Source organism: Penicillium hispanicum (genome assembly GCF_028827665.1).
Source record: "Penicillium hispanicum strain IBT 35686 chromosome Unknown utg000006l_segment0_segment0, whole genome shotgun sequence".
NCBI lineage: Eukaryota > Fungi > Ascomycota > Eurotiomycetes > Eurotiales > Aspergillaceae > Penicillium > Penicillium hispanicum.
Genome location: NW_026623198.1, coordinates 802,199 through 825,648, shown reverse-complemented (window position 1 = coordinate 825,648; position 23,450 = coordinate 802,199). Strand labels below are relative to the sequence as shown.

The 23,450-nt window shown below is 52.8% G+C and overlaps 10 protein-coding genes across 10 annotated transcripts; 4 read left to right on the top strand and 6 right to left on the bottom strand.

The window, feature by feature from the left end:
* Nucleotides 1–48: 48 nt before the first annotated feature.
* On the bottom strand, nucleotides 49–1,529 carry N7459_006673 (uncharacterized protein; the record flags this gene model as incomplete). Its single annotated transcript, XM_056945841.1, has 5 exons — nucleotides 49–730; nucleotides 862–998; nucleotides 1,087–1,229; nucleotides 1,269–1,323; nucleotides 1,392–1,529. 5 exons carry the CDS (start codon nucleotides 1,527–1,529, stop codon nucleotides 49–51), a joined length of 1,155 nt encoding a protein of 384 aa, XP_056797840.1.
* A 1,419-nt stretch (nucleotides 1,530–2,948) lies between these two features.
* N7459_006672 (regulator of nonsense transcripts 2) lies at nucleotides 2,949–6,632 on the bottom strand (the record flags this gene model as incomplete). The annotated part of the gene is made up of 5 exons (XM_056945840.1): nucleotides 2,949–3,509; nucleotides 3,558–4,286; nucleotides 4,345–6,440; nucleotides 6,510–6,554; nucleotides 6,608–6,632. 5 exons carry the CDS (start codon nucleotides 6,630–6,632, stop codon nucleotides 2,949–2,951), a joined length of 3,456 nt encoding a protein of 1,151 aa, XP_056797839.1.
* A 470-nt stretch (nucleotides 6,633–7,102) lies between these two features.
* Nucleotides 7,103–7,366, bottom strand: N7459_006671 (uncharacterized protein; the record flags this gene model as incomplete). The annotated part of the gene is made up of 1 exon (XM_056945839.1): nucleotides 7,103–7,366. The coding sequence occupies one exon, from the start codon at nucleotides 7,364–7,366 to the stop codon at nucleotides 7,103–7,105; it is 264 nt and encodes an 87-aa protein (XP_056797838.1).
* A 1,074-nt stretch (nucleotides 7,367–8,440) lies between these two features.
* Nucleotides 8,441–10,038, bottom strand: fhdA (putative transcription factor Tos4; the record flags this gene model as incomplete). Its single annotated transcript, XM_056945838.1, has 2 exons — nucleotides 8,441–8,467; nucleotides 8,521–10,038. 2 exons carry the CDS (start codon nucleotides 10,036–10,038, stop codon nucleotides 8,441–8,443), a joined length of 1,545 nt encoding a protein of 514 aa, XP_056797837.1.
* Nucleotides 10,039–10,902: 864 nt separating this feature from the next.
* On the top strand, nucleotides 10,903–12,433 carry N7459_006669 (serine hydrolase domain-containing protein; the record flags this gene model as incomplete). Its single annotated transcript, XM_056945837.1, has 3 exons — nucleotides 10,903–11,016; nucleotides 11,369–11,644; nucleotides 11,750–12,433. The coding sequence occupies 3 exons, from the start codon at nucleotides 10,903–10,905 to the stop codon at nucleotides 12,431–12,433; spliced, it is 1,074 nt and encodes a 357-aa protein (XP_056797836.1).
* A 480-nt stretch (nucleotides 12,434–12,913) lies between these two features.
* Nucleotides 12,914–15,610, bottom strand: N7459_006668 (uncharacterized protein; the record flags this gene model as incomplete). Its single annotated transcript, XM_056945836.1, has 1 exon — nucleotides 12,914–15,610. The coding sequence occupies one exon, from the start codon at nucleotides 15,608–15,610 to the stop codon at nucleotides 12,914–12,916; it is 2,697 nt and encodes an 898-aa protein (XP_056797835.1).
* A 672-nt stretch (nucleotides 15,611–16,282) lies between these two features.
* N7459_006667 (uncharacterized protein) lies at nucleotides 16,283–17,077 on the top strand (the record flags this gene model as incomplete). Its single annotated transcript, XM_056945835.1, has 3 exons — nucleotides 16,283–16,405; nucleotides 16,538–16,978; nucleotides 17,030–17,077. The coding sequence occupies 3 exons, from the start codon at nucleotides 16,283–16,285 to the stop codon at nucleotides 17,075–17,077; spliced, it is 612 nt and encodes a 203-aa protein (XP_056797834.1).
* A 1,203-nt stretch (nucleotides 17,078–18,280) lies between these two features.
* N7459_006666 (uncharacterized protein) lies at nucleotides 18,281–18,592 on the top strand (the record flags this gene model as incomplete). Its single annotated transcript, XM_056945834.1, has 1 exon — nucleotides 18,281–18,592. The coding sequence occupies one exon, from the start codon at nucleotides 18,281–18,283 to the stop codon at nucleotides 18,590–18,592; it is 312 nt and encodes a 103-aa protein (XP_056797833.1).
* Nucleotides 18,593–19,685: 1,093 nt separating this feature from the next.
* Nucleotides 19,686–20,026, top strand: N7459_006665 (uncharacterized protein; the record flags this gene model as incomplete). Its single annotated transcript, XM_056945833.1, has 2 exons — nucleotides 19,686–19,769; nucleotides 19,868–20,026. The coding sequence occupies 2 exons, from the start codon at nucleotides 19,686–19,688 to the stop codon at nucleotides 20,024–20,026; spliced, it is 243 nt and encodes an 80-aa protein (XP_056797832.1).
* A 1,115-nt stretch (nucleotides 20,027–21,141) lies between these two features.
* Nucleotides 21,142–22,589, bottom strand: sun1 (SUN family protein UTH1; the record flags this gene model as incomplete). Its single annotated transcript, XM_056945832.1, has 2 exons — nucleotides 21,142–21,186; nucleotides 21,258–22,589. 2 exons carry the CDS (start codon nucleotides 22,587–22,589, stop codon nucleotides 21,142–21,144), a joined length of 1,377 nt encoding a protein of 458 aa, XP_056797831.1.
* Nucleotides 22,590–23,450: the final 861 nt, after the last annotated feature.

Sequence of the window (23,450 nt, the reverse complement as noted above, 5' to 3'; positions counted from 1 at the left end):
TGTCCGCTCTCCATCAAACCCGGGAATACAACACCGCTGCCTGCGGCCTCAAGCACCAGACCGTGAAGCACGGCCTGGCTCCCCATATTTGGATTCGAGGGTATACGCAGTCGTCACATGGATCTCAAGCGGCCTGCGAAGCCCAGGATATCTAGACGCCGACCTCACAGGCGCAGAGACGCCATTCACCGCACGGGGGCTACTCGCCACGCCGCCGCCAGATACGCCCTGGCTGCCAATGCCCATGGCGGGCCAGAGGGCCCTGTCCAGCTCGAAATGACGACTGCGACGACCACTGCAAGGCGAGGAAATGGAAGTCCTAGTCTGACCCGGCGCCGCAGCACCGAAACTGTCGGAGCGCTCGTGAATGTGCGAGCGGACCCGGGGCTTCTTGCAGGCTGTCGGGCCCCACAGGTGCGTGTTCTGGAATACCGGCCTGATGCCCGGCAGCGACACCATTATCGCCGTGATGAAGCACTCGCGGTCGGCCCAGGTCAGCGCGTTGGAGAAGCTGGTGATGTCGCCGAGGGAGTAGTGGGCGCGCAGCACGGCGCAGATGATGATGTAGATGCCCGAGGAGAACATGACCGCGAGCATGAGCTTGCGCTGGAGGGGCAGCTGGAGTTTGGTGAGGATGAGGATCGGGATGGCGAGGATGAGGAGGTCGGAGCTATGCTCGTGAGATTTAGATGGGATTGGGCTTAGGCAGTGGGATTGGGGGGGGGGGTGGCTGGTTACGAACGTACAGGATGTTGAACACTGCTATGACGATGTAGAGGGGTTGTCGTAGAGTACAGTTATCTGAATGATTTGGTTAGAATCTCTTCTGGCATATTCGATTCTGTGGCATCGCACACTTACCTCCGGGATAGGGCTGGACCTGCCAGTTCCGATGGACCGGCGTGCAGATGCAGATGTGTGTCAGGATACACGCCAGCCAGGTCAGGGCGCAGAAGGCCGCCGCGCCCCAGACAAGATGGCGATGCCATGTTCCTCGTCTGGGAGTGTAGCTCGGTTAGTTTCTGCGGAGGCCAGAGAAAGTGAGCTAGTCACCCACGTGAGTCTGTAGTAGAGGCAGAGAATGACTCCTTTCAGGCACCAGATAAAGCACATATACCAGATCCAGTTCATGAATGCCAATCTGGAGCCGAGGGTCAGACTGGCCATGCTGCTCTCCGGAATCAAGAGGGCGGTCTTTTCGTTAAGACCTATGTTGCTGCTATATCGTCCTGCTTGGTTGTTAGTAGGACGACCGGATCAAGAGGAACCCCGGGGGAAGATACTCAGGAAAGCGATAAACACGGTCTGTAGCGTGTAGAAAACCTGCCCATATTTGCCTACAGTAAGCAACCTTCGATACTGATCTAGATAGAGCACAGAGTCGAACGTACCATAGCTGTCACTGCAAAGACATCGTCCAGGCGTAGTCCACGCACTCCCGACAGGTGAATCTGGACTAATAGTCGTATACCCAAAAATGTCATCCCAATTCCATATTCAATGAATGTTATTGTAAGCAGTTCCGGCATCAGAACAACCAAGGGAGGCGACGGCCCCGCTGTGAAAGGGCCTGAAAACCGTCCATAAGCTTGCACGCTGTCGGAATGATAAGGCTTCCCCAGATATTATCTCCGATATTAAGTCGAGTAGCAAATCAGTCGAGTTACTGCCTAAGGATGATTGGATGTGAGAGTCTTGAATTTCAGTCTCTTGGCCACGAACAGGCCAAATCCTCGTCCTAATACCCTTGCTGCTATACTGTTCGCTGTTCTATTTTTGTGTCAACTAGAATAAACGCACAATATAGAGAGCAGTTCCCAATGCTACGCTTAATTGACCAGTGGGCAGTTCTGATTGGAATATCAAAACCCTTGATCCATGAATATCGGTGCCCTGAGTAAGCGACTTTTCTACAACTATCCATGGATGGCTCTTAACTACCTAGTCGCCAGAGAAGACAAGGCCGCCTATAAGATAGTAGGCTAAACTCGCTCCCAGTAAGTCCTGGACTCCAATTCCAGGATTTCAGCTCAGAGCCCGGTATTGACGCTTGCAATTAGTCAAATGAGCGCAGCTTAATGCGCTATTATCTATGCCCACATCCCCGAACCCAGATCTGAGACGGCGGCACAATGAGTCAGATACATCGAATCTGAGATAAAGCTGACCACCCTTGCCTACAGCCAGGGACGCCGGACTGGCCATTTCAAGGACCTAAGATGCATGGGGATGACCGGACATCCGCGTCCTCGGGTCCAGCCAGCGTTTGGCTTCTTGCACCACGTTCCACTGCGCACATGTAACCATATTCAGCCACTTGAGTATGTCCAAAAGCCGACCATGTCTGGCGCACGCTATATGTCATGCTGGGAAGGGATGGGTGGATTACTTGGAATGCAGAGGCCGTTGCTGTCAGCAGTTTAAATGCAAGCAAGGCCTGTTGGCAAATAAGCTATTGGCATTATTTCCTACTATCTAACCACCAGAAATCGCTGAATGAGGCCTCACGGGCTTCGTATCGTATATCATTCTGCCCTCCTATCTCATCCATTCGTGAATCTCCAGTGCTTGTCAGCGAGCTGCTTGCCCTAAGTATGTACCGTAGCTTGGTGACCTGCGCCGATTGGATCCTTCCAGTGGGAGTCGCATGCGAGGGAATCGTGGAAGGGTAATGGTGTCACAGGGTGCTTGTGATACAGGAGGACCCAATTGACTAGCAAGGGCAGACTCCTATAGGTCCTGGTTCGGGGTCAGTCATCGTCATCATCTTGGTTCTTGAGATGAGACATAACACAACGAGGGCACCAGTAGAGCACTCGATGCAAGGAACCAGGGTGCTGCTTATGAACAGGCGGATGAAGTACCCCGTTCGTGCTTGTCTCCTCTCCCCTCGTAGAAAGAAGCCTTTTCGATGGTGATGTGGTAGCGTAGTCCATGATCCGCGCTCATTACCAGTTGACGTCGCTGAGTTGGAGTTTGCGAGATCGGAATGCAGTCCGATTCGCACCGGACTTGTCCAGACGTTGGTTCGCAGGAATCCGTTTCTCGAAAGTCTCAGTGGGTTCGGGCTCATTCGAGGCCTCGTAATTCAAGACCAGATTCTTGATGCGCTGCTGCTCCTCCCGGTCAGCCTGCTGCTGGCTTCGCATAGCGACAGCAAAGCTCGAGTCGGAAGGAAGATCAATGGTGCGAGTCTGTTGCTTGTTGCCCTTCTTTGTCATCAGAGAGAATGCCATCGTCTTGGGCGGTTCTGGTTCCACGGGAACCGATTCGGACGAGGCTTCTGTGGACACCATATCGCGAGCAGGACGCTTCATCGGCAGAGGAATATCGAAGACTGCCTTGCGCTCGAATCGTCTCGAGTCCATGCTCTCGGCCATCATCTTCTCGAATTCTCGGTCGAATTCTGCCTCTACTTCGGGATCACGCTCCTCTTCCTGCCGCGTAACAAAGATCTGCTCATCTTCGGAATCGGACTCATCGTTCATTTCCGGGTTCGGGCCAGATACCTGCGGCGATTAGAGAATGGCTTGTGGTGGAACAATGGATAAACTCACCTCGGCTTCGTCACTGGACTCTTGCTCATCGTCGATTTCCGGGATTGCATCTTCTTCCAGACCCTCGTCGGACGAGCTGCTCTCCGCGTCTTCCTCGTCAGGTTCGGCAGGTCTCTCCGAGTCCTGAACGTGGTAGTTCTGGGCAACAGCTTCGCTGAATAGACGAGTAGCCTCTTCGGGCTCAGTCGCCAACTTCCACTGGGGTCGGAGGGTAGAGTATGTGTCCTGAACAAGGAAGTCGACATCCATGGGCAACGGATCCTTCGTGAACAGATAGTACTGGAAGAAGGTGAGGAAGAAGTCCAGTTTCTTCTTGGCAGAGCCCCGGTCGAAGCAGTGGCCACAGGTGTCAAGAAGGGTACAAGCCAGACGAACTCGGAAATAATCATCTGGAAGGTCCAATGGGCTGATCCTCCCCGGGACTGGAGTACCACCTTCATGACCAAAGGTGACAACGCGATACAACGTATCAAAGATGACTGGTGAGTCAATCATCTTGTAATTGTAAAGCTCACCCAGGTATTTGACCTCGGCTATACGCTTCTGGTTGAACTTGAAGTCATTCTGCTCCAAGCCCAGTGTGATCTGTTCCAGAACGTTGTCGACAACGCCGATCACGAAGTCCTGATGGTATCTATAGAGGGCGCTGACAAGGATTGCCAGGAGATGAATGCTGCCATATTTCACTTTGACCGGTTTGCTGAAAACGCGTTCCAGAATATCAACGACCTGTTCGACTGTCATTAGCCCTTTCTGTTGTAACCACGCGGGTAAACCTCTAACGTACTTCCTGTTCTTCCCAGTGAAGCTTGCGAATAGACTTCAAAATCTTGGTGTAGTTGCGTTTGTTCATGTCAAGGTAGATCAGTCGTCGAATGTACTGCTCCATGGGCGTACGTTCCTTCTGCTGAATGGCAGGTCTTGGAGGCGGATCAACGTAATAGATAGCGTTCTCAATCACCATTCGTTCCTGCTGGGCCAAGTGCTGAACAGTTTTTTTGCGGCTCAGGGTTTCTAGGAAAGAAGCCATACGGGGCGAGGTCTCCGGGTTGCGCAACAGATAACGACCGCAATTCTCGAGAAGGTTTCCGATGATTTCGATATTCATGCGCGAAAAGTCATCCAGCGAAACCTTGAAGCAATGGAAGATAATGTGCTCTGGAACCACGCCGAACTTGGTCAATTCTGCCAGATAGCGTACATTGCTCATGCGGACTTGACCGAGAAACTCCTTCGACTTGCGCCGCTGCAGGCTTCGAAACTCTTCGTCCAGATAAGTAGTCAGTCCTTGCGGAACGTCGGGTAGGTATTGTCCCAGGGTAGCCACCAGGCGCGAGTACAACGGCAGGAGATCAATTCGCCCCTTGGGGATATCCGAAACCGCCTTCACCAGACGATTGCGAGATGCTTTCGAGTTGACGAAGCAGAAGTCCAGCGCAAACTGATCGACCTGGTCTTTGGTCTGCAACTCTGGAAGCTTGCCAAGCAGAGAGTCCACTTGGGCGCCCACCGTTTTGCTGGCGATCGCTGTTGACTGGTCGTCCAGCTCCGCTGCCGATTTTTCCTCTGCGGACTCGGGTTTCTCGGCAGATTCCGTATCGCCATCGGTCTTCTTCTTTCCAGCCTCTTCGGTATCACCCTTCTTCTTTTTGCCATCTTCAAGTAGGACCGCGGGCACTTTGCCTTTCAGATCGACCAGATTTTCGTAGAAGCGCCTTTCCTCTTCATCTTCCCAGATCCCGGCACCGTCACCCTGGCCACGCAAATATTCGGTGGTCTTTACAAGGCCAATTCCGCCGCCGGATGCGGCATCATTGGCTTCTTTCTCGGCCAAATCGGGCATCTCAGCTCCAAGGGCCTCACAGAGCACCTGAGTGTTGGCCACAAGTTTTTCCAGAGACTTTGACTGCTTCTCGAAATTGGACTGACGATCTTCAAAGATCTCGCCGCTCTTGACATATGCCTCGGCATTGCGCCGACTCTGCGTCGCCAGCGCTTTCTGGTCGCGGACGAGGTGGGCTTTAACATCATCCAGATATCGGGTCAAGATGTTCTTGAACCGCTGCTGGGTCTTCTCCGGGGCCAATGGCGGGTCCGTCTCGGCTGTAGCTTCTGCACTGCTGTCCGCATTCTCCTGTTCTGTGCCAGGCGTTGTAGATGTAGCGCCATCCGCTTCCACAGTTTTCCTTCCCTCCTCGGCAAGCTTTGTGCCGAGGATATCCCAGCTAAAGCTTTTCACAAACAAGACCGCGAGTGGCAAATTTGTATGATCCCGGTCGTGCCCCAGAAGGTCTTTCAGAACTTCCAGGGGAAAAGGTTCGGCCAGTTTGTCACTGTCGCGTACAGCCGCAAGTGCGGCTTTGGCTCGTGGCGGGGTATCCGATATCTTGATGCCGGTGGCAGGGTCCTTGCTCTTCACGCCCAGGTCGTCGGGCCGCTCGATGTCATCCAACGTCTTGAGAACGCCGATCAGCCACAGCTCGGTGACGATGCGCAGGAGGATCCGGTGCCGAGACAGGCGTTCTTTCTCTTCCCGCTCGCGGAATTCTTGGCTCAGGAGCTTGAGGGACGCCTTGTCCGGGGAGCTCAGCCCACGGCCAAGGAGCCATCCGATCTGCCGGGTAAACTCGGCGGGGCCAAACCGCTGATGCAGGGCGCTCACGATCTCCACGCCAACAGCAATTTCCCCGGGGGATTTCAGCTTGCATAGACCCTCATAGCAGGCGGAGATGATCTCGGACAAGTACTTGTGTAGGGAAAGAGTGCGGATATCGGAGAGGAAGGTCGAGAGTGCGGAGGCACTGATGCCTGTACGGAGACGCTTGATGAATGCCGTGTTTTTCTTCAGGGCCGAGTCGAGAGACTTGCTGACGGGAAAGACATCTATGCGTGGGGGTAAAGAGACAAGTTAGAACCACGGGGCGCCAATGGGAGGATACAGCAGAGTCGTACCAGTTTCGCCTGCCCAAGACCTCTCGTTCAGGTTACGAAGCTCCCCTGCAGTGAAAGAGATGTCAGTGCCGGTCGCAAAGGCTGTGCCGTGCGCATACTTTTCTTCTGGCGATCCATGGCCATGAGTGTGTTTCAAGGGCGGTTCAGTCGTGGGGTCCTCTCAGAACGTCCGAAAGGAAATCGCAAGAGTGACTTGGACGCCACATTGGGGAGAGCAAAGGGGAGAGACGAGGGGACGCTCGAGGTGGGAGAGGTGAAGCTCCTTGCTGGTGTGGGAGAAGCGGGCTGTTTGCAAGGCGGTGCGGAGATGACGGAGGACTTTTCTCTGCAATCCCACACTCGACGTCGTGCCTACAAACACCGGGCAACCGTGTGGAAAAGAGTCTTTCTTCTGCTTCACAATTTGACCGAATGGAGCTACACACGTGTACTCGGTTACAATAACCACCACCGGCATCGTCATCGTCTCCCACACAACACCACCGCCAAAGAACCCCACTCTTTCCCAGAACCCGATCGCCGGACCAATCCCCATACATCCAGGCCAATGTGATCGCCCGCTGAACGCATGAGCGACTTGGCCGGGCGCCATCTTAGTGGTCCTGGCGCGTCTCCGAGAATCCCGTCTCTGGTCCCTGCTCAACACCTAACAGCCGTTCCTGCATCTGATGCTTCTGGTCCTCTTGACTCCAGCTTTGTCGCCGGTCGAATTTCGGTGTCCAGCGCTTGTCTAGCCCTGCGTCCTGATTCGCGCCTACTGCCTCAGATTCATCGCTGGAGTGGTCGTTCTGTCCTGCAGGGACAGTCTGTTCTTTGGCCCGGTCTGGAAATGGACCTCTGGGACTGGCAGATTGCATGGTGGCTTGGGATCGAGAATGACGCCGTTTGACGAAGGATGTGATTCTGTCTGGGTCAAAACAACCGACTTTCTCGTTGTATGCTTGTAGGAGAAAGCCGAAGAAAGCTGACCCGTGCAGGTGCGGGGGGGTTGATGGTCCGGAGGCAAATTGACTGATCAAGTGGCGCAACTGCAGGATACTATAATGCGCAGGAAGTAGGTGATTGGTTCGAAGGTAGAATCTACTTCTGGTGGAAGAACAAAGAATACCTGACAATCCCACTATAGACATAGAGTTTGGACATCAACGATCTATTTGAACAAGAGGAAAATCATTAAGGATCCAAACTTCACCGGCTCCAAGCAAATTGTCTTGTCCCAACGTAGTGGCGGGTGTAGTTGGACGGTCGAGGTTACTACGACTCCTCGGGAATGACGACATGGAGGGCACAGCACTCTTGTCCAAGCATTCATGGATGTATCCGCTGATGTAAATGGTGACTATTGAGAAACGGCAGGATTCACTAAGACTTTTTGATATTCCACGAAGCAGGCTAACGTACAGGTCATAACGGCATTCAATCCTCAGAAAGAAGGCCGGGGAAACTAGCCAAGAAGACACGAAACAGTGGGAGAGTACATCTATCAATGGGTGGCTGGATCCCAGATGGGATTCAGCAGGAACGAGCGCATCCCGGTCCAGCTCACGAGAGCCTCGCCCGTTTTGCACGGAGTGCTCACAGGCAAAATAAATGGTTCGAGTCAGGTCGGAGATGAAGGCAGGGAAATCAGAAGGAACGACCGTCGAGTTCAGATAACCATCACGCATCAAAGAGCAGTTGGAAGTCCCACCCAGAGACACAAAACGATATACAGGCGGGGCCTTGTGACATCGTACGCCTCCATGCTGAAACGAGCAACAAAACGCAGGGAAAGATTGAAGAGTGAAAAGGGATTGGAAAAACAGGGTATGCCTCACGCCACGCTATGCGAGTCACTCTAGCACCTAGAGTGACCAAGAACACTGCAAATATATACTGGGAAAGCCAATCTGAGAAGGGAAGAGTGGTGAAGGCTGGTAAGGGATAGGAATCTATTTCGGCTTCTTCCAGAAGTATTGCTGTGAAACGTTAGCCCAAACCCCGGCAATAGAATGGCGACATGAACACAAACCTTGTGTTGCTTCCGACAGTTGCGCAAGCCAGGCTTCCTCAAGTCATGGACGACTGCCTCGCGGCGCTCTTCATTGTCATCGTAGTCTGGAATGTAGTAGTATTCGCTTTCAAGGGGCTTGCCCGCGGCATCTTTGCCCTCACGGGCAACCTTGCCGATGCACTTGGTGCTCTCGAGGATATATCGAATATCTGCCCGATATGGGCCAGAAGTGCTTGAGGAGCTGGATCTCCAGAACGATGGAGGAAGATTGTTCAGGATGGTGGAGAAGGGAGTTGAGGAGAGGCGGGAGAAGGCCAATTGGTTAGCCGCATGGTTACGAACTCTCGCGAAGGTTTCATCCTCCGGACCGGACCGGTCCTTGACTGGACTACTGTCCTTAGTCTCACTGACATGGGATTTCTGACGAGGGGATTGACTGGGCTTGAGGGGTTGAGCCGGAAGCAGAGTGCGTGGAGACTGGGCAGAGCGGATAGGCGACTCGTCCGCACGGAAAGAGGCCATACGAGGAAGCAAATTGTCACCAAAGGGTCCGAAAGAGTGGATGATAGGGTCGTTCTCCTCGTCGTTGTCAGAATCGTCTTCGAGTCTACTGAGGTCGCTGTCTTGCGAACTCTGGAGAATGGCACTAGCCCGACGAGCAGCATTTTGGGAGGCGAGGCCGGCAAGAGAGTGAGGCCTCTTGGAGGGAGAAGCCTCGTCCTCATACACCACAACCGCAGCACGGGCACGAGAGGGTGAGAAGAGCGGCGAGGAGGGGGGAATAGCCCGTTGCACTGCAGGAGACGGTGAGACAGGAGAAGCCAGCCGCGGATTTTCTGCAAAAGGACTGTCCTGCAGCGCTCGCCGAGTTTGCTTCTTCTGAGTCGGGGTTGACTCATCCCAAGTCTGTTCCGAGTCGGTAGACGGGCAGTCCTTTCGATCACCTTCACTGCGAGGCCATTGTACCAATACGCGAGCTTCGTGCACATCGATCATGATGTCTGCATCTTTGATATCCGAAGTGAAGGTCTTTCCCTTGGCTAAATCATACTTCTTTCCCTGACAGTGGATCTTGATTCCATTCCAACCCATGCACATGATCTCAACTCTATCGCGATCGAAGGGGTTTGGTGCCGGCTTGTATGTTGCCTTGACGTGAACGCGAGAAATCATGCGGCTTGCAGCTAGCTGATGCTGGCACGAGACACTTGACCGGCCCATGAGCACGGGCTCACCATTTTCGGGAAGCATGATCGTAGGCACGGCGGACAAAGGAGTGCGTTCGGAGGCAGAGAAGGTACGGCGCGACGAGGGCTCAGCAGCAGCCATCCTAGGCGGGGATGACGACATAATGTGAGTCGAAGAGGTTGGGACTGGGGTAGGATAGGTCGACACGGCGGGTTCGCGTGCTACACGCTTCTGAGGTCGAGGAAGAGAGGGGGACGAGCTCAAGGGCTCAAAGGCCGGCAACAGAGACGCGGGGCGTTTGACGCCGGCCACAGGAGCCAGAACGCCCCTAGTCGGAGAGGAATCCATGCTGTCTGGCAAAGACTGAATCCACACAAGTTCCTGACCCTTGTGACAAGAACCGATTCGAGCTCGAGGACTCGCGTCACTCGCGTACCCGATGGGACTAGACGGTGTGTGTGTGAATACAAAGCACCAAGGTGTAAGAAGAGGGAGGGTGGCTCTTCTGAGGAAGAGGGAGAGTAGAGAAGAGAGGAGTGGTCGAGGGGGAGGGAGGGAAAGCCTGGGGAGAAAAAGGCGTGGTGTGTGGTGGTGGAATGCCCTGGGGCGGAGGGTCTCGTTCGCCCTTCGCGGAAATGCACGCTTACAGCCCGAGACGCGTTCGACAGGCGCCGACGAGGATTCACGGGCTCCACTGCCCCTTCACGTCCCAATTGCAACTGGCAACTTGCCACTCCCAGACCGTTTGTCAAAGAGACCGTTTTCGGCCATTGCAGTTCTGTAGCCCAGCGCGTTTTTTTCTGATTCCCTACCCCGAAGCTCGCGTTTCTCGTCTACACTCTATTGTTAACTATTGACGCCAACTGCACGTGACGTCAAGGCGCGGTCGCGTCTGGAGTCACGTGTCGCGTCGTGACCACACGCGAATCAGCGTGGAACATTTTCCATTCTGGCATATTTCCCAGCTGCCTAACAGCCAGTTGGCATTTCTGACGGCAAGATGAAGACATACTACACATGTGCGCCTCCCAGAGGTATTTCTCTCTTTCTCTTAGATGGATGACTACGACTTTCCCACCCACTCCTTGGTTCCCCTCCGTCATAACTGTCGTCCTAAATTTCTCAAGATGCCGATGGGTCCACTTATCATATTTTCCCATGCGGACATCCAAATCATTCTGGTTGGGTCAACTGACACCCAACAGCGCCGTCATGGCCATTGAAAACTGGTGTCCCAAGCAGCAAATGCAGTATTTCAAGGCGACTAGAATGATTGGACCCATTGACCCAATCGACGACATGACAGATATCTCTGAGCATCGATCAGTTGGCAATTCATCATCCAATGCTGAGGAACTCGGCTTGTTGGCCCCCAAAGCTGGATCGCTTGTTGCAACTAACTCCGGGCTAACCTAGGTACCTACCTCCAGGGCTACCTAGGCTACATTATTAATAATCATCTATACACCCTACCTAGAAGCATTGGGAATCATAAGCATTAGAATTCAAAAATCTACGGCATATCGCCTATATATCCTGACCTGACATCGATTAGCATCGTCCAATCTGCACTTTCCGGTTCAGGATTTTCGCGATGGCAGCCACTTCCACTCACGGGACTTGTGATCCCAAATTCAACACCGTCCAAGAACTTCTTGAGCAATAATCATCGCAGCAGGAAGAACTGGGCGCTTCCATTTGTGTCAACATCGATGGAAAGGACATCATCGACATTTGGGGTGGCTACGCCGATGAAGCACGCTCTCGACCCTGGCACCACGACACGTTGACCGCGGCGTGGTCAATCTCCAAAGTGGCGACTGCCCTGGCCGCAGTCACCTTGATTGACCGCGGCTTGCTGGACCCAGAGAAGGTGTCCAAGTACTGGCCCGAATTCGGCACCGATGGCAAGGAAAATGTCAAAGTGTCGCACATCCTCAGTCACACCTCTGGCGTGCCTGCCTAGGAGGCACCATTCACTGCCGACGACATCTACGATCTGGAGAAATCAACCTCGAAGCTAGCGCAGCAAGCGCCGTGGTAGACCCCCGGCGAACAGTCTGGATATCATGCTATCAACTACGGCCACCTGGTCGGCGAGATCGTCCGGCGCATCAGCGGCAAATCACTCTCCCAATTCATTGCCGACGAGATTACCGGTCCCCTGCGCGCTGATTTCTGCCTCAGCCTGCCAGAGCAAGATTGGCCCCGTACAGCCGATATTACGCCTCCGCCACCGATGGATTTTGGCGAAATCGACCCGCACAGTGTTGCCGCCAGGACCTTCACGGGACCTCCGTTCAAGGCCGAATATTCGATGACCCCGGGATTCCGGAAGGCCGAGATTGGAGGGAACGGTGGATTTGGCTCGGCGCGTGGGATCGCCCGGGTCGGATCTCTCGTCTCGTTGCAAGGGACCGTCGACGGCAAAGAGTTCCTCTCGCCAGCATCGATCAACCAAATGGTGCAGGAACGAATCAGTGGCCTGGACTTGGTTTGCTTCCAGCATCTCCGCTTCGGGTTTGGAGTCGGGCTACCTGTGCCCCAGATTACTCTGCCCTGGATTCCTGAGGGCCGTCTGTGCTTCTGGCCTGGATGGGGAGGATCTATCCTGATCATGGATTTGGATAAGCGAACGACCATTGCTTACACCGCAAATAAAATGGGAGCTGGTATCCTGGGGAGTGAACGGACTGAGGCATATGTCCGGGCAATCTATGATGCTGCCAATGCTGCGGCGTGATTGCGATTTGAAGTTCCCTCAGATGAGTGATTCTCCCCAGTGTCAAAGAATGTACAGCCTGCCAAGGATATTGTGAATAGACAGTATAAGCGTTCGACCCCGGGCGCAGAGCAAATCACAGCTCAGGCGACTGCACGGATGTAAAGCAGTGATTCAAAATAATGTTCATGCGGTTCTCTGCTTCGGATATCTCGGTATCGAAGGTGGTGATTGTGATTACACGGGTCGCATTCCATACTAGGTAAAGAATTGGGTTGCCCGAGAGATACTAACCCAGCTCCTGTCTATAGATCACCCGTCGACCTCCTTACAGCCATTGATTGACATCTAGGATCTATAATTTGAGTTCAATGCGGTCAATTCAACATGGGAAACACTGCTATATCAATCTAATACAAGAGGAAGCAGCAGCAAGACAAAAAAATAACGCCCGTTCTATTTCGATCTTCGACACCAACACAACTTTCTTCAACCGTGTACCTACCTGTTCAGTTGAAACATCTGTGCTTCGAACCCATATTGATCTCTCAAGCGCCGACCAATCGCCCTGGCTACATGAAAGGGGTGTTTATCGCTTGGGTGAGGCCCATGGATATGAATGCTTCCTTTATCTTGCAGCGAGGGTGGCGGCGTAAAATGCCACGCCGAGCCCTGAAGCTTTTGCTCTTCAAACCCTAAAGACTTCATGGCGTGACGAAATTCCTTCCAGGAGAGCTCGCCAGGTTTATTTGTAGTCGATGGCTGGTGAAACACAGTTTCAAACGCTTCAAGCGCACGTTTACTCACTCTGTATATAGTCTCTTCGGGGGCTTCCTGTTCTTGCTCTGGTTCGGCCTCCTCTGAAGCTCGTGACGGATCCGGCACCCCGCGAGTCTTTTGCTTCTCCTTCTTTTGTCTCTTCGCGTCTCTTTCGACAGTGGCTTCGGTTCTTTGCTCAACCTCCTCAAAGCCTCGCTTTTCTCCTTTGGGTGCAGGCATGGGTGCTTCTACCCAGTCTGGAGTGCGCGAAGGAGCAGGCCTGGCCCGGTAAAAATTGGTCAATGCAGGTTTCAGATTAACCCCGGCGACGAACAAAGAGTCAAAGTGGGCCCAGAATGCATCGAGGTCACGCTCGCCTTGCTGAAGCTTGAGAGTGATATCTCTCGTTCTCCGCTTGTGGATCGGATACTCCATTTTGCGTAAAGGCCGTTGAAATGGGATGATGGACTTCGACCTCACAGCTTTCATAATCGCGCTAAAGAAGTCACCATCTGCACTAATATATTCGTTCACGAGCTTCTTGCGCTGCTCTTTCAGCTCGGCGTCGAAAGCTGCAGCCCAGGGTTGATAGCATCGGATCTGGTTATGGCAGGATATCAGGAGTGCTACATCTGAAAAGAAGCGTTGAAGGTGCGGCGAAATGCTGGCTGTCAGCTTTGGATCTTTCTCGAAGATCGTCTCAAACTCGTTGATCAATGCAGGCATCGTAAGGCGATGCACCATCCACTCCTCCTTGGTGAACAGTTCAACAAAAGAGACTATAAATGCCAAATTGGGCGTCATCTTTGTGGCTGGGGTTTTGGTGATCTCTTTATTTTCCCCCAAACGAAAAAAACCTCGCAACGGTGGAGAGGCAGATATGCTCGCCGAAAAAGACCTGAGATATATCCCACTCCCTTGGGATATCCTCTCCATCACGAATAAAAACTTTGAATGGAGGTCCTCTGGTAGGATCTCGTCAGGTTTCTCGCTCGGACCGTGAGTTTTGAGTAGAGTTCGGAGATCTTGCAGGCCCGTATAGAGACTGTCCCAATACAGCAGGCCGTGAAATGCATCTCTGACCAAATTGTGGAAGACCTCGCCCCAGAAATCATCAGAGTCTAGGTGAGGGTTCCGTTTATCCTGCAAGTCCAGGATCTGAGCCTTGTTATGCTCCTTCACGTCAGAGACATTGCTGGCAAAGTAGCCGGGATCTTCTCTGAGCGAAATTATGTGGTCTCGCACTGAAGACAGTCTTGCCTCCACAACGTCTACCAGGCAGTCAATGTCAAACCTGCGGGGTACATAGTACCTTGCGTGAAGCAATGGTGTATCTGTGGAATCAAAGCCTGCAGAGGACTGATAGGGAGTGTTGGCTTGGGAAGGACCACTCTCCACATTCTGGGCCTCTGAAGGATCAGGAAGCGCCTTGAGACTTTCCTGCGTCATCTGCGTCATTTTCAGACAGCAGTCCAGTAAGAATTTATACATGTGAGCTTGGATTTCCATTGTGACAAGACCCTCATGTACTGACATGCCTAGGTGAGATGTCCCCCACTCCTTCGCCTGGGGATTTCCGCTCCATGGCAACACCCGGCCGTATTCATCAGGACTATCTCGTCCAGTGAACATCATGGTGTGACGGTGAAGCCACGGGAGGGTGATCTGATTCTGCATGAGCCCCGGATTCCAAGACCATTTATCAGCGTCGGCGAACTGGGAAGGCGGGTGATGAGCGCGGGCGTGAAGAAAGGGGATGAAAAGGTCGGTCTCCGTCAGATCCTCCAGGTTCAAATACGGCCACTTGAATGCATTGATTGAGACCTTGGTAGGTTCCTTCTTCACCACCGCTCGAAGATCCATGTGATGTTCCTCGTTGATCTCGGGCCATGCAGAGACCAGGAGTTTTCTCCGATCTGCGCGTCGCCTCTTTCTCCACCAGTTCCGAATCCTTCCTCCGTGGTGCTGCAGTATCTTTTGCAGGCTCTGGAAATTATCGAAGATCTCGTCGGCATACTTGCGACGACGTGACTCGACATCCTCAAAAGACGGGAAATAGACTGGCTGGTCACGAAATGGAATACTTCGAGCCACTACATCGCTCATGAGATGGATATTGGCGTCGCGTAAGCAAACGGTCATCACCAGTTCAGCTTGGCTTGCTGCAAATGCAATATGCTTTAAGATCCAGGGTAGGATTTTTTCCACCGTCTCGCGAGCCTCGGGCTTCATACGAATGACGGAGCGGGTTACTATCGGTAACCATTTCTTTGTTTCGTCGTCTGGTACATCCAGGACATTCATGACAATCAGATCCGCATGCTTTCTGGCTTTTGCAGCTTGCTTAGGTGGCAAGCTCTCCGCCAAAGAGTCGAGTTCACGCAGGAGAGATTTCGCTTTCTCTGGGTCGACCTCTGGTCCAAAATTCACTTCCAACATACTGTGCGCTTGCAATGGAGTATGAGAATTTGGAGAAGACTCAAATCGAAAAATCACCGCTATAGAACAATGATGGGGCAAAGACTGTGTCTGTCGTTCGGGTCCCAATTATATCAGAAAGAGAAAAACAAGATGAAGCAAGCGCACACAGCGTTGAAAAAGGAAATTTCTGTGACTATGAGAAAATCGAGGCTGGGTTCACTCAGTCTTCTTAATATTCTGTGCATCTGGAGATCAAAGCCATTCGACATTCGGTGTATACTTTTCTTCCTCTTTCCATCCACACCGTCCGCGCCCGAGGCAAATCCCCGTGCTTGCTGCCAATTGACCAAGTTATTTCAGGAACAAAGACTCGAGATATGTGAAACACCAATCCAGCCTACCTTTCTACGCCAGTTCTATCATCATAGCAGTAAAAGGAGATCCCGGCGTCCCAATTAGCTACCTCTTGACAACACTTGGAACACGTCTGGAACCATGAAGAGAATATTGTCTGGATTTTTATGGCGACACTGTTATGGTCGGAGAGGGCAATATTTTGACATTTTTCCCTTGAGGACTTGGTTGTCAACTTTGCATGTTGGAGGTTCGCAGAGCCATTGATCCGATCCGGAGTGCGAGTCAGCGTGCACTTCCTTTGACCTCTTTGAACCTGAATCCATTCACGCAGCCATGGTCGCCCCGCCTGTCAGCCCAGATCCAACTTCTTTACAGTTCAAAGCAAAAATCAGACGCTCAGAGGCTTCGTCAATCTTTGAGATAGAGGAGCATGGCAACCGCTATGCGCTGAAGGTGGTGAGCATTCTGGTAGTCCGAACCGTCTCGAGTCGCACTGATATTCCAGTTCCATGACAATGGCGACCCGGGGCTCACAGCTAGCGGTCGCGATATGAATCGCTTTCGTAATGTGAAGTGACTGCTTATAAGAATCTGCACGCTTTTGGTGTCTGTGACAGCGGTCTTGTCCCAAAATACTATGGGTCCGTCGAGCGGCTTGATCCTTCGTGCCACCAACCATGGCTCAACGATTTTCTGAAAGACAAGTTCCATCCCAGCGCCATCGTACTAGAATACTTGGCAGATCCTGAGCCCCTCAACTGCGTCAACTACTCCAAGGAGCGCCACTCCAAGGCGATGAAAGCACTTGCTCAGGTCCACGGCGCTTTGGTTGTCCACAATGACATCTATCCCAGGAACATCCTCATCGTTCCTGGCGATCCGGAGAGAGTGGTCCTGATAGACTTTGACGTTGCAAAGACCTTCCCCACAAAGGAACTCCTAGATCAGGAAACGGGCATTCACTGGCCCGAACCAGTGCAAGCCTGCGATTGGGAGCTTCAGCTCCTCGGAGATTATGGGAATTGTCTGGTTTGTGTTATCCCCCTCATTTTTCATGGTCCTCACTGAGGTTTCAATCAGGAGGAAGATCAAAAGGAGGGACTTCCTCCGAACACAAAATTTTATTGAAGAGGGTGTCCTTGCGCTTACTTTTCCTCTGTAGCAGGCGACGCTACAGGTGATAATCAGACAAAAGGTGTCGATGCTGGCATTGCCCAACTGGGGCTGACGCGTTCTCCGAGCGAACCGAATTGAAGGTCTGGTTGAGGGCGAGCATCAGGATGAGCGACCAGGTTGCTCAATGAGCAGCTTAGGTCGCTTGTGATTGATGGCCAAAATCAATGTTACTTTGAATCGCAATATTCCTTTGATTGCCGAACAGCCGTGGCGTGGTTTCATTTAACCACGTCGTTACTCCACTCTTCCCTGTGGGCATCTCCAGGCATCGAAGAACAATTGGCGCTAAAGCGGCTTTCACTGGGGCCGATATACTCTCGGTTGCAGGCGACTCATCGCCTACTGGGAAATATTGGATACAGAACATCCTTGCTTTGGACATGAAAGCCTCTTTTCCCTGCGTTTTGTCTCTAGTACATTCGGCCGCCCATGCCCCCATGCGTAAAATTGGGGATGTCCAGTCACTTTGGTCCTCTTTATCTGGCAATCGATCTTCCACCGTATATTGTAGAATGGTGTTAGCGGCCAATGAAGAAAATAGCGCACTCACAAAGGGCCCGATTCGCCATCCATAGATTGGTCCTTGATGCTCGTAAGGCTGAAGATCGACTCTGACAGCGCAGATCCACCAATATCTGCCCAGGTGGTAATCACCCTAAATTAGTCAGACGAACCTAAGTAGGTAGACAATACGATAAGGTCTATAGGAACCATGTCAAATGGGGTAAAATCAGTTATTAGGGACTCGGTGTATAGTCTGCCTCTGTTGCATGTTGAGCGAGTTCCAATTTTTTTGATATTCAACCTACAAATCGATTTTATTATTAATTCATTCTATGCAGATGGAAAAAGAAGATACGATGTCCCAAGACATCCAACACTCTCTTGTTTGAGATTTGTTTCATCTCACACAGACAAAGATCCATCCTCCCTGCAGGGAGAAAGAACTCCAGAATACCACTCAACTGTCTAGCAAAGTAATCCAGAGGTAATCCAGAGTCCTGCCTCATACAAAAAGCGTCGACATTAGTAGCTATCTAGGTACATTCCAACGTCATCCCCAGACATCTCACCTCCATCAGACAACCGAAATCCCAACTCGAATTGTCATCTAACACCCGGCTACAAACCTAACTCACATCCACCATTGCAATCATGAACGCCGCACAGTTTGAGTCGAAGCGCTATGACCTGATGGTAACACTCAATGCATGGGCTTCCAGCACCCAATATGTACCCCCAGACGCGATGGCCGCAGCATTGGAGCGATGGGCCCACGACGTTAATCAATTCAAAACGCTATCGCGGCAGGCTCGCGACCCATACTTCCTTTCGAGATGCGATCATATTAAGTGGGCCATGACTGATAGCAGCCAGCGGCTGAGAAGGGAGCGGAGGCTGACGCGAGATATCGCGAGCAGGATCCGCATGGTGGCGGTCGATATGGGGAGACTTGTGCTTGACTGAATTTGTGTTCGCTGTGCTTGGTGGATATGGCTTATATCCTAGTGCGAGTTGGTCTGATGGGGTCTGCGGAGATACGGTGCGGAGGTAATGTCGGCGTTTATGGGGATTCTATTGACGGGACTTGCCTGATTGATGAGTGTTTTGCGTTCTAAGCTTGCATACGTTTTTCTCTTCTGGCGCCATTCTGGAGTCGTTGAATGTTCTTGTATCGAAGTATGCCCTTTTCCTCCAGCACTCGGGAAAGGTCTTCTGAACAGTATCTATCCTATTAATGCGATCATCATCCATGCGTAAATGCGGGAATTTCCTCGCCTCCACATGCAGAGTATATGCATAGATAAGCCAACCTTGGAAGGTTGCACTCAAGGCTTACGTCAAAGCCTTGCTATCCACTTCACAGCTTCGCCCGGGACTAACAGACTAACACAAGGCCTATCAAGAGCGCCTCCACATGTATACTCCATCCGTAGCGCCATTAGGACCGTTTGGGTATGCAGGAATCAGTTATTTGGGGCACCTGACCTGACCCCACCAGGTGCCCCAAATAACTGATTCCTGACACTCTTTGGGTATGAGAGTGGCATCTGCACCCTGATAACACTAGTTCGCGTAGCCGCCAATATGGGGCCAAATGTTCGCCCGGACACCACCCAAACCAATATGGAAGGGATCCAATCTGCAAGACCATCCTACGCACGACCCCGATCCGACGTAGTCCGCGATGGACCCTTTCATCTTGAAGACAGCTCAGTCTTTCATCTCTTCCCTTCCGGAACTAGACGATGGATCCCCAGACGCCACCTCCCCTCCGATAGACGGTGGACCTTCCGCCATTGGTCCGATAACAGAGCATTAGAGCGGGCGTAGGAATTGCTGACAGTGGAGTAATTCTACATGGACTCGAGCCATTGAGGCACCTGGTCATGGATCACGGCCCATACTCCCGTTCAAGTTGGGGCGAGAGGCTGCAACATCAGTCAGTATCAGTATTCACCTCCTCGCGCTCAGCCATAAAAGCCCACGTCGCACCCGGCCATCAGACCTCAGTACCTCTCCAGTCACTTCCAATCCACCGCACTCTCCTCCCTCCACCATGAAGTTCACCCTCTCCGCCGCTCTGCTCTTCCTGAGCGCCACTTTGGCAATCGCCGCGCCCCAGCCGGCTCCCGACGACGGTGTGAGTACAAACCACCTCCGGCCTGCAGTTCGACGGTAGTGCTTGAGCCGGGACTAACGCGTGTACGACCTGAAGCTTGAGAAGCGATGCAGGGACAGCGGCTCATACTGCGCGGCGAACTCGGTCTGCTGCTCGAGCGCCTGTATCGGTGCCGGTACAGCGGCCGGCGGATACTGCGATTAGACAACTCCACGACAAGCAGGGAGCTGGTGGACTTCCGGATCTCCACCATTGCCGCTTTGCGTTTCGTCGGCTGAGGTGGGCTGATGGAGGTTGCATACTGCGTTGCAAGAATACGGGCTTGTACATATGGCGGATCGTGGAACCCGATAGATCTTGGTGAGAGTACCAGGCTTTGGACCAAAAACTGCATCAATGTATTGCTGAACTGTCATTTTGGGGTCTTTCACGGTGTTCTCGTAGTCAGGGTGCGGAGCGAAGTATCCCTTCGCTGTACTGTAGTCCAGGCGTTGCGAATAGAACCAGTGTGAGTGCTAGAATGTAAGATGAACGGATGAGAGAAACAATATGCTTTGCAAGACACAAGGCAAAGAGATCTTCATTTTGCTGGGAAGACGAAGGAGGAGAGGTGAGTCTGGGAATCGGCGTCCACTTCAGGCACTGTGCTGCTTAAGGCGTCAACTTCATCGGTCAGGCAGTTAAAGCCTGTTTCTTCGGGCATAATCTTGCTATACCAAACAGAAAGAATGAGGATAAAACCATTCATGAAATCGTGAAACTATCCAGGAATACAAAACATAGAGGGCAGATAAGCTCGGAGAGAGACCCATGCACAGGCCATGCCCCAAGCCGGGAGGCAACGTCAGGCACCGTTCCTCCACTAGGCCAACTGTCCCCCTCCAGCGCGTCGGCAAAAGCCGACGAGGCAGTCAGTCATCAAGCACAATATAATCGAAGGGCAAACGAAGAATTCAACGTAGGAAAGGTATACTTCGTATACATCAACAACGAAGGGCGGTCACAAAAGTTTGGAGATCAAGAATAGTTTGCACTTGAGGTACTGAAGTAAATCTAGCTCACGATTCCCCTCGAGGATCGACCCAGAGGCAAGTCGAGGCTTCCGTGAAAACAAGGAAAATAAAGAGGACTTGAATCTGTCCCCTCGCCCCTTCAGACCACATCAAGAAACAAGAGATGGAAGTAAGATACACAGAAGAAAGGCAACCCTGCAAGTAGCAAACCGGGATATGGACAGAAGGCACGGCTGGGGGAAGGGGAAGAGGGAACAGGGGAGACCCCCTACGCCCAGGTTTCAGCGTGCAGAAGAGCCTGGAGAGGTCAAGGAAAACATGTCGTCGAAGCGCGTTTGACTATATTTCCTCGGGCCCGACTTAAGTCATCAGGAAAACGCTTACTCGGAGAAGACGAAGTAGGCACTGCCGGAGGAGAAGCTGACCTAAAAGGTGAAGGAGCGATCAGTGAGATGCAAGGGGCAATTTGAGTCCAAGTATAACAAAGAGAACTTACAGTGCAACCGTTTCCACTGGTGACCTTGCCGCTGCTGGTGTAAAAGTTGCCGTTGCCATCATAGCTGCAGCTGTCGCTCAGGTTGTCACCGACAATGGCGACCTTGAAGTCGAGATTGGCGTTGGTGGTCGGCTCGTTCTTGAACATGGAGAGCCAGGTGGCACCGTTGGTGTAGCCAACACCAACGTTCATTGGGGCCCAGTTACCGACGGGTTTAGAACCGTCACCCCACTGGCAACCGACCTCTGTAGAGACGCCCTTGTTGTTGATATAGTACTGAGCGGAGGTGGTCTTGCCCTCCCACTTGAAGTAGGTGGCACCGTTGGGGCAGGTCAAGGGGTGCTCAGCGCCAGGAGTGGCGGCCAGAGGGACGGTTTCAGACTCAGTACCAGGGTAGTCGGTACGGCAAACAGCAACGTGCTCGTTGAGCTTGTTGCGGACGTGAACACCACCGGTACCCTCGATGCAAAGCTTCTTGCTGAGGTTGGTGTTGGTGAGGTAGAGCTTGCCGTTCTTGCACTGAAGACCACCGACGGACTGGCCAGTGCTGCCCTGGGTCTTGGGCCACTGAGACTTCTGATAACCGGCAGGGCAGGCATAGGAGCACATGCCACCGTGAGTGCACTGATCGCCAGTGACCGCGGTGGTAATCTCGCTGATGATCTCATCGGCCCAGCTGACGTACTGGATACCGGACCAGCCACCAAGGCCAAGGTAGTCAAGGGCCACAGCGCCATAATCGGAGGGGAAGGTGCTGCAGTCGATCTCACCATCAGGGAAGTCGACGTCGATACCGGTGGCACCAGAGCTACCAGAGCTGGAGGAGCCGCTGGAGGCTGCGGCAGAGTAGGTAGAAGAGCTTGCGCTAGAGGTGGTCACCACGGTGCTGGTGCTGGAGCTTGAGGACGAGCTGAAGGAGGAGATCACAGCGGACGTCTGCTCCAGCACCTGGGGGCTGGGGGTGACGGTGGAGGTGGAAGAGGTCGAGGTCGAGGACGAAGTCGAGATCGAAGTCGACGTAGGAGTTGGGGTCGGGGTAGGAGTGGAAGTGCTGGTGCTGGTAGGGCAAGCAGCGGGGACCGGAGCACCGAGCCACTCATACTCGTGGTCTGCGAGGCCCTCGCAAGCCTTCTCGTCGCTGATGGGCTCGGGGGCACCGGACTTCTGGGGGTTCAGCACCACGAAGTCGTAGACAGTCGGACCGGGGACGGTGACAGTGTCGAACTCGGTCTCAACGGCCCGCTGGTGCAAGTGGGCGTGACCGTGATGACCGTGGGCGGCCACCAGGGAGCCCGCCGAAGCCAGGGTCAGCGCAACCGAGTTGAACTTCATTGCGTCTGGAGGGCAAGTAGCGTTTCAATGGTGCTAAGTGTGGATCTGTAGCCATCGGGCAGAGTGTTAATTCATCACCGGCGCGCAGAGTTAGGAAATGTGATCCGGCTCGTGGGCGTCGCCTTTGTTCCACCACCAGTCCCATGCGAGTCCTTTGTCGCGATTCATCATATCTGGTACCGAGTCGGCACAGGAGAATGGACGTGGATGTCACCCACAGTCGCACGAACTGACCATCTTGGCCTTCCCATAGCATCTGCTCCCACGACCGGATCTTGGGGGGATCGCATCACGTACATTCAAATCACGGCAAGCCAGTCGCGCGCTATCGTCAAAAGGCTGTACACAAAAAGTGAAGTTTTGAAAGAGTCGTAGAGAGCGGCAGAGGTTTTCCGAATGTAATGAGCGTACTAGAGAGAACGAATCCCTCAGGTCGGATGGGAAAACACACGAGGAGACTGAGGCTGGTGGAAGGAAGAGAAGGGAGGAGAGGAGTGTAAAAGGCCCAAGGGGGGGCGATCGAGTTGTACGGGTCAATACGGTGAATACGGGACAGACACTTCTAGAGCCGATCGCACGTACATAGAGGATTCAGTACTGCAGGACTAGGCAGGTGGGTCTCGCGAAAGGGGCGTGAGTCGCCTCATTTCCCCGGTGGAGCCCGCAAATCTCTTTCTTAATGATCCCAGAGAGTCTGCTCGGCTCATTGCCGTGCTTGGCATCCAATGTTATTCTTGCTCGCTAGTATTGTACATACATATGTCCATGGACATTTTTGGTCCGCTCGTGATTGCCCACGCGTCTGGGAGCCATGGTGGAGACCTCGGTTTTTATTTCTTCTCATCTCTTGTTTACTTTTTT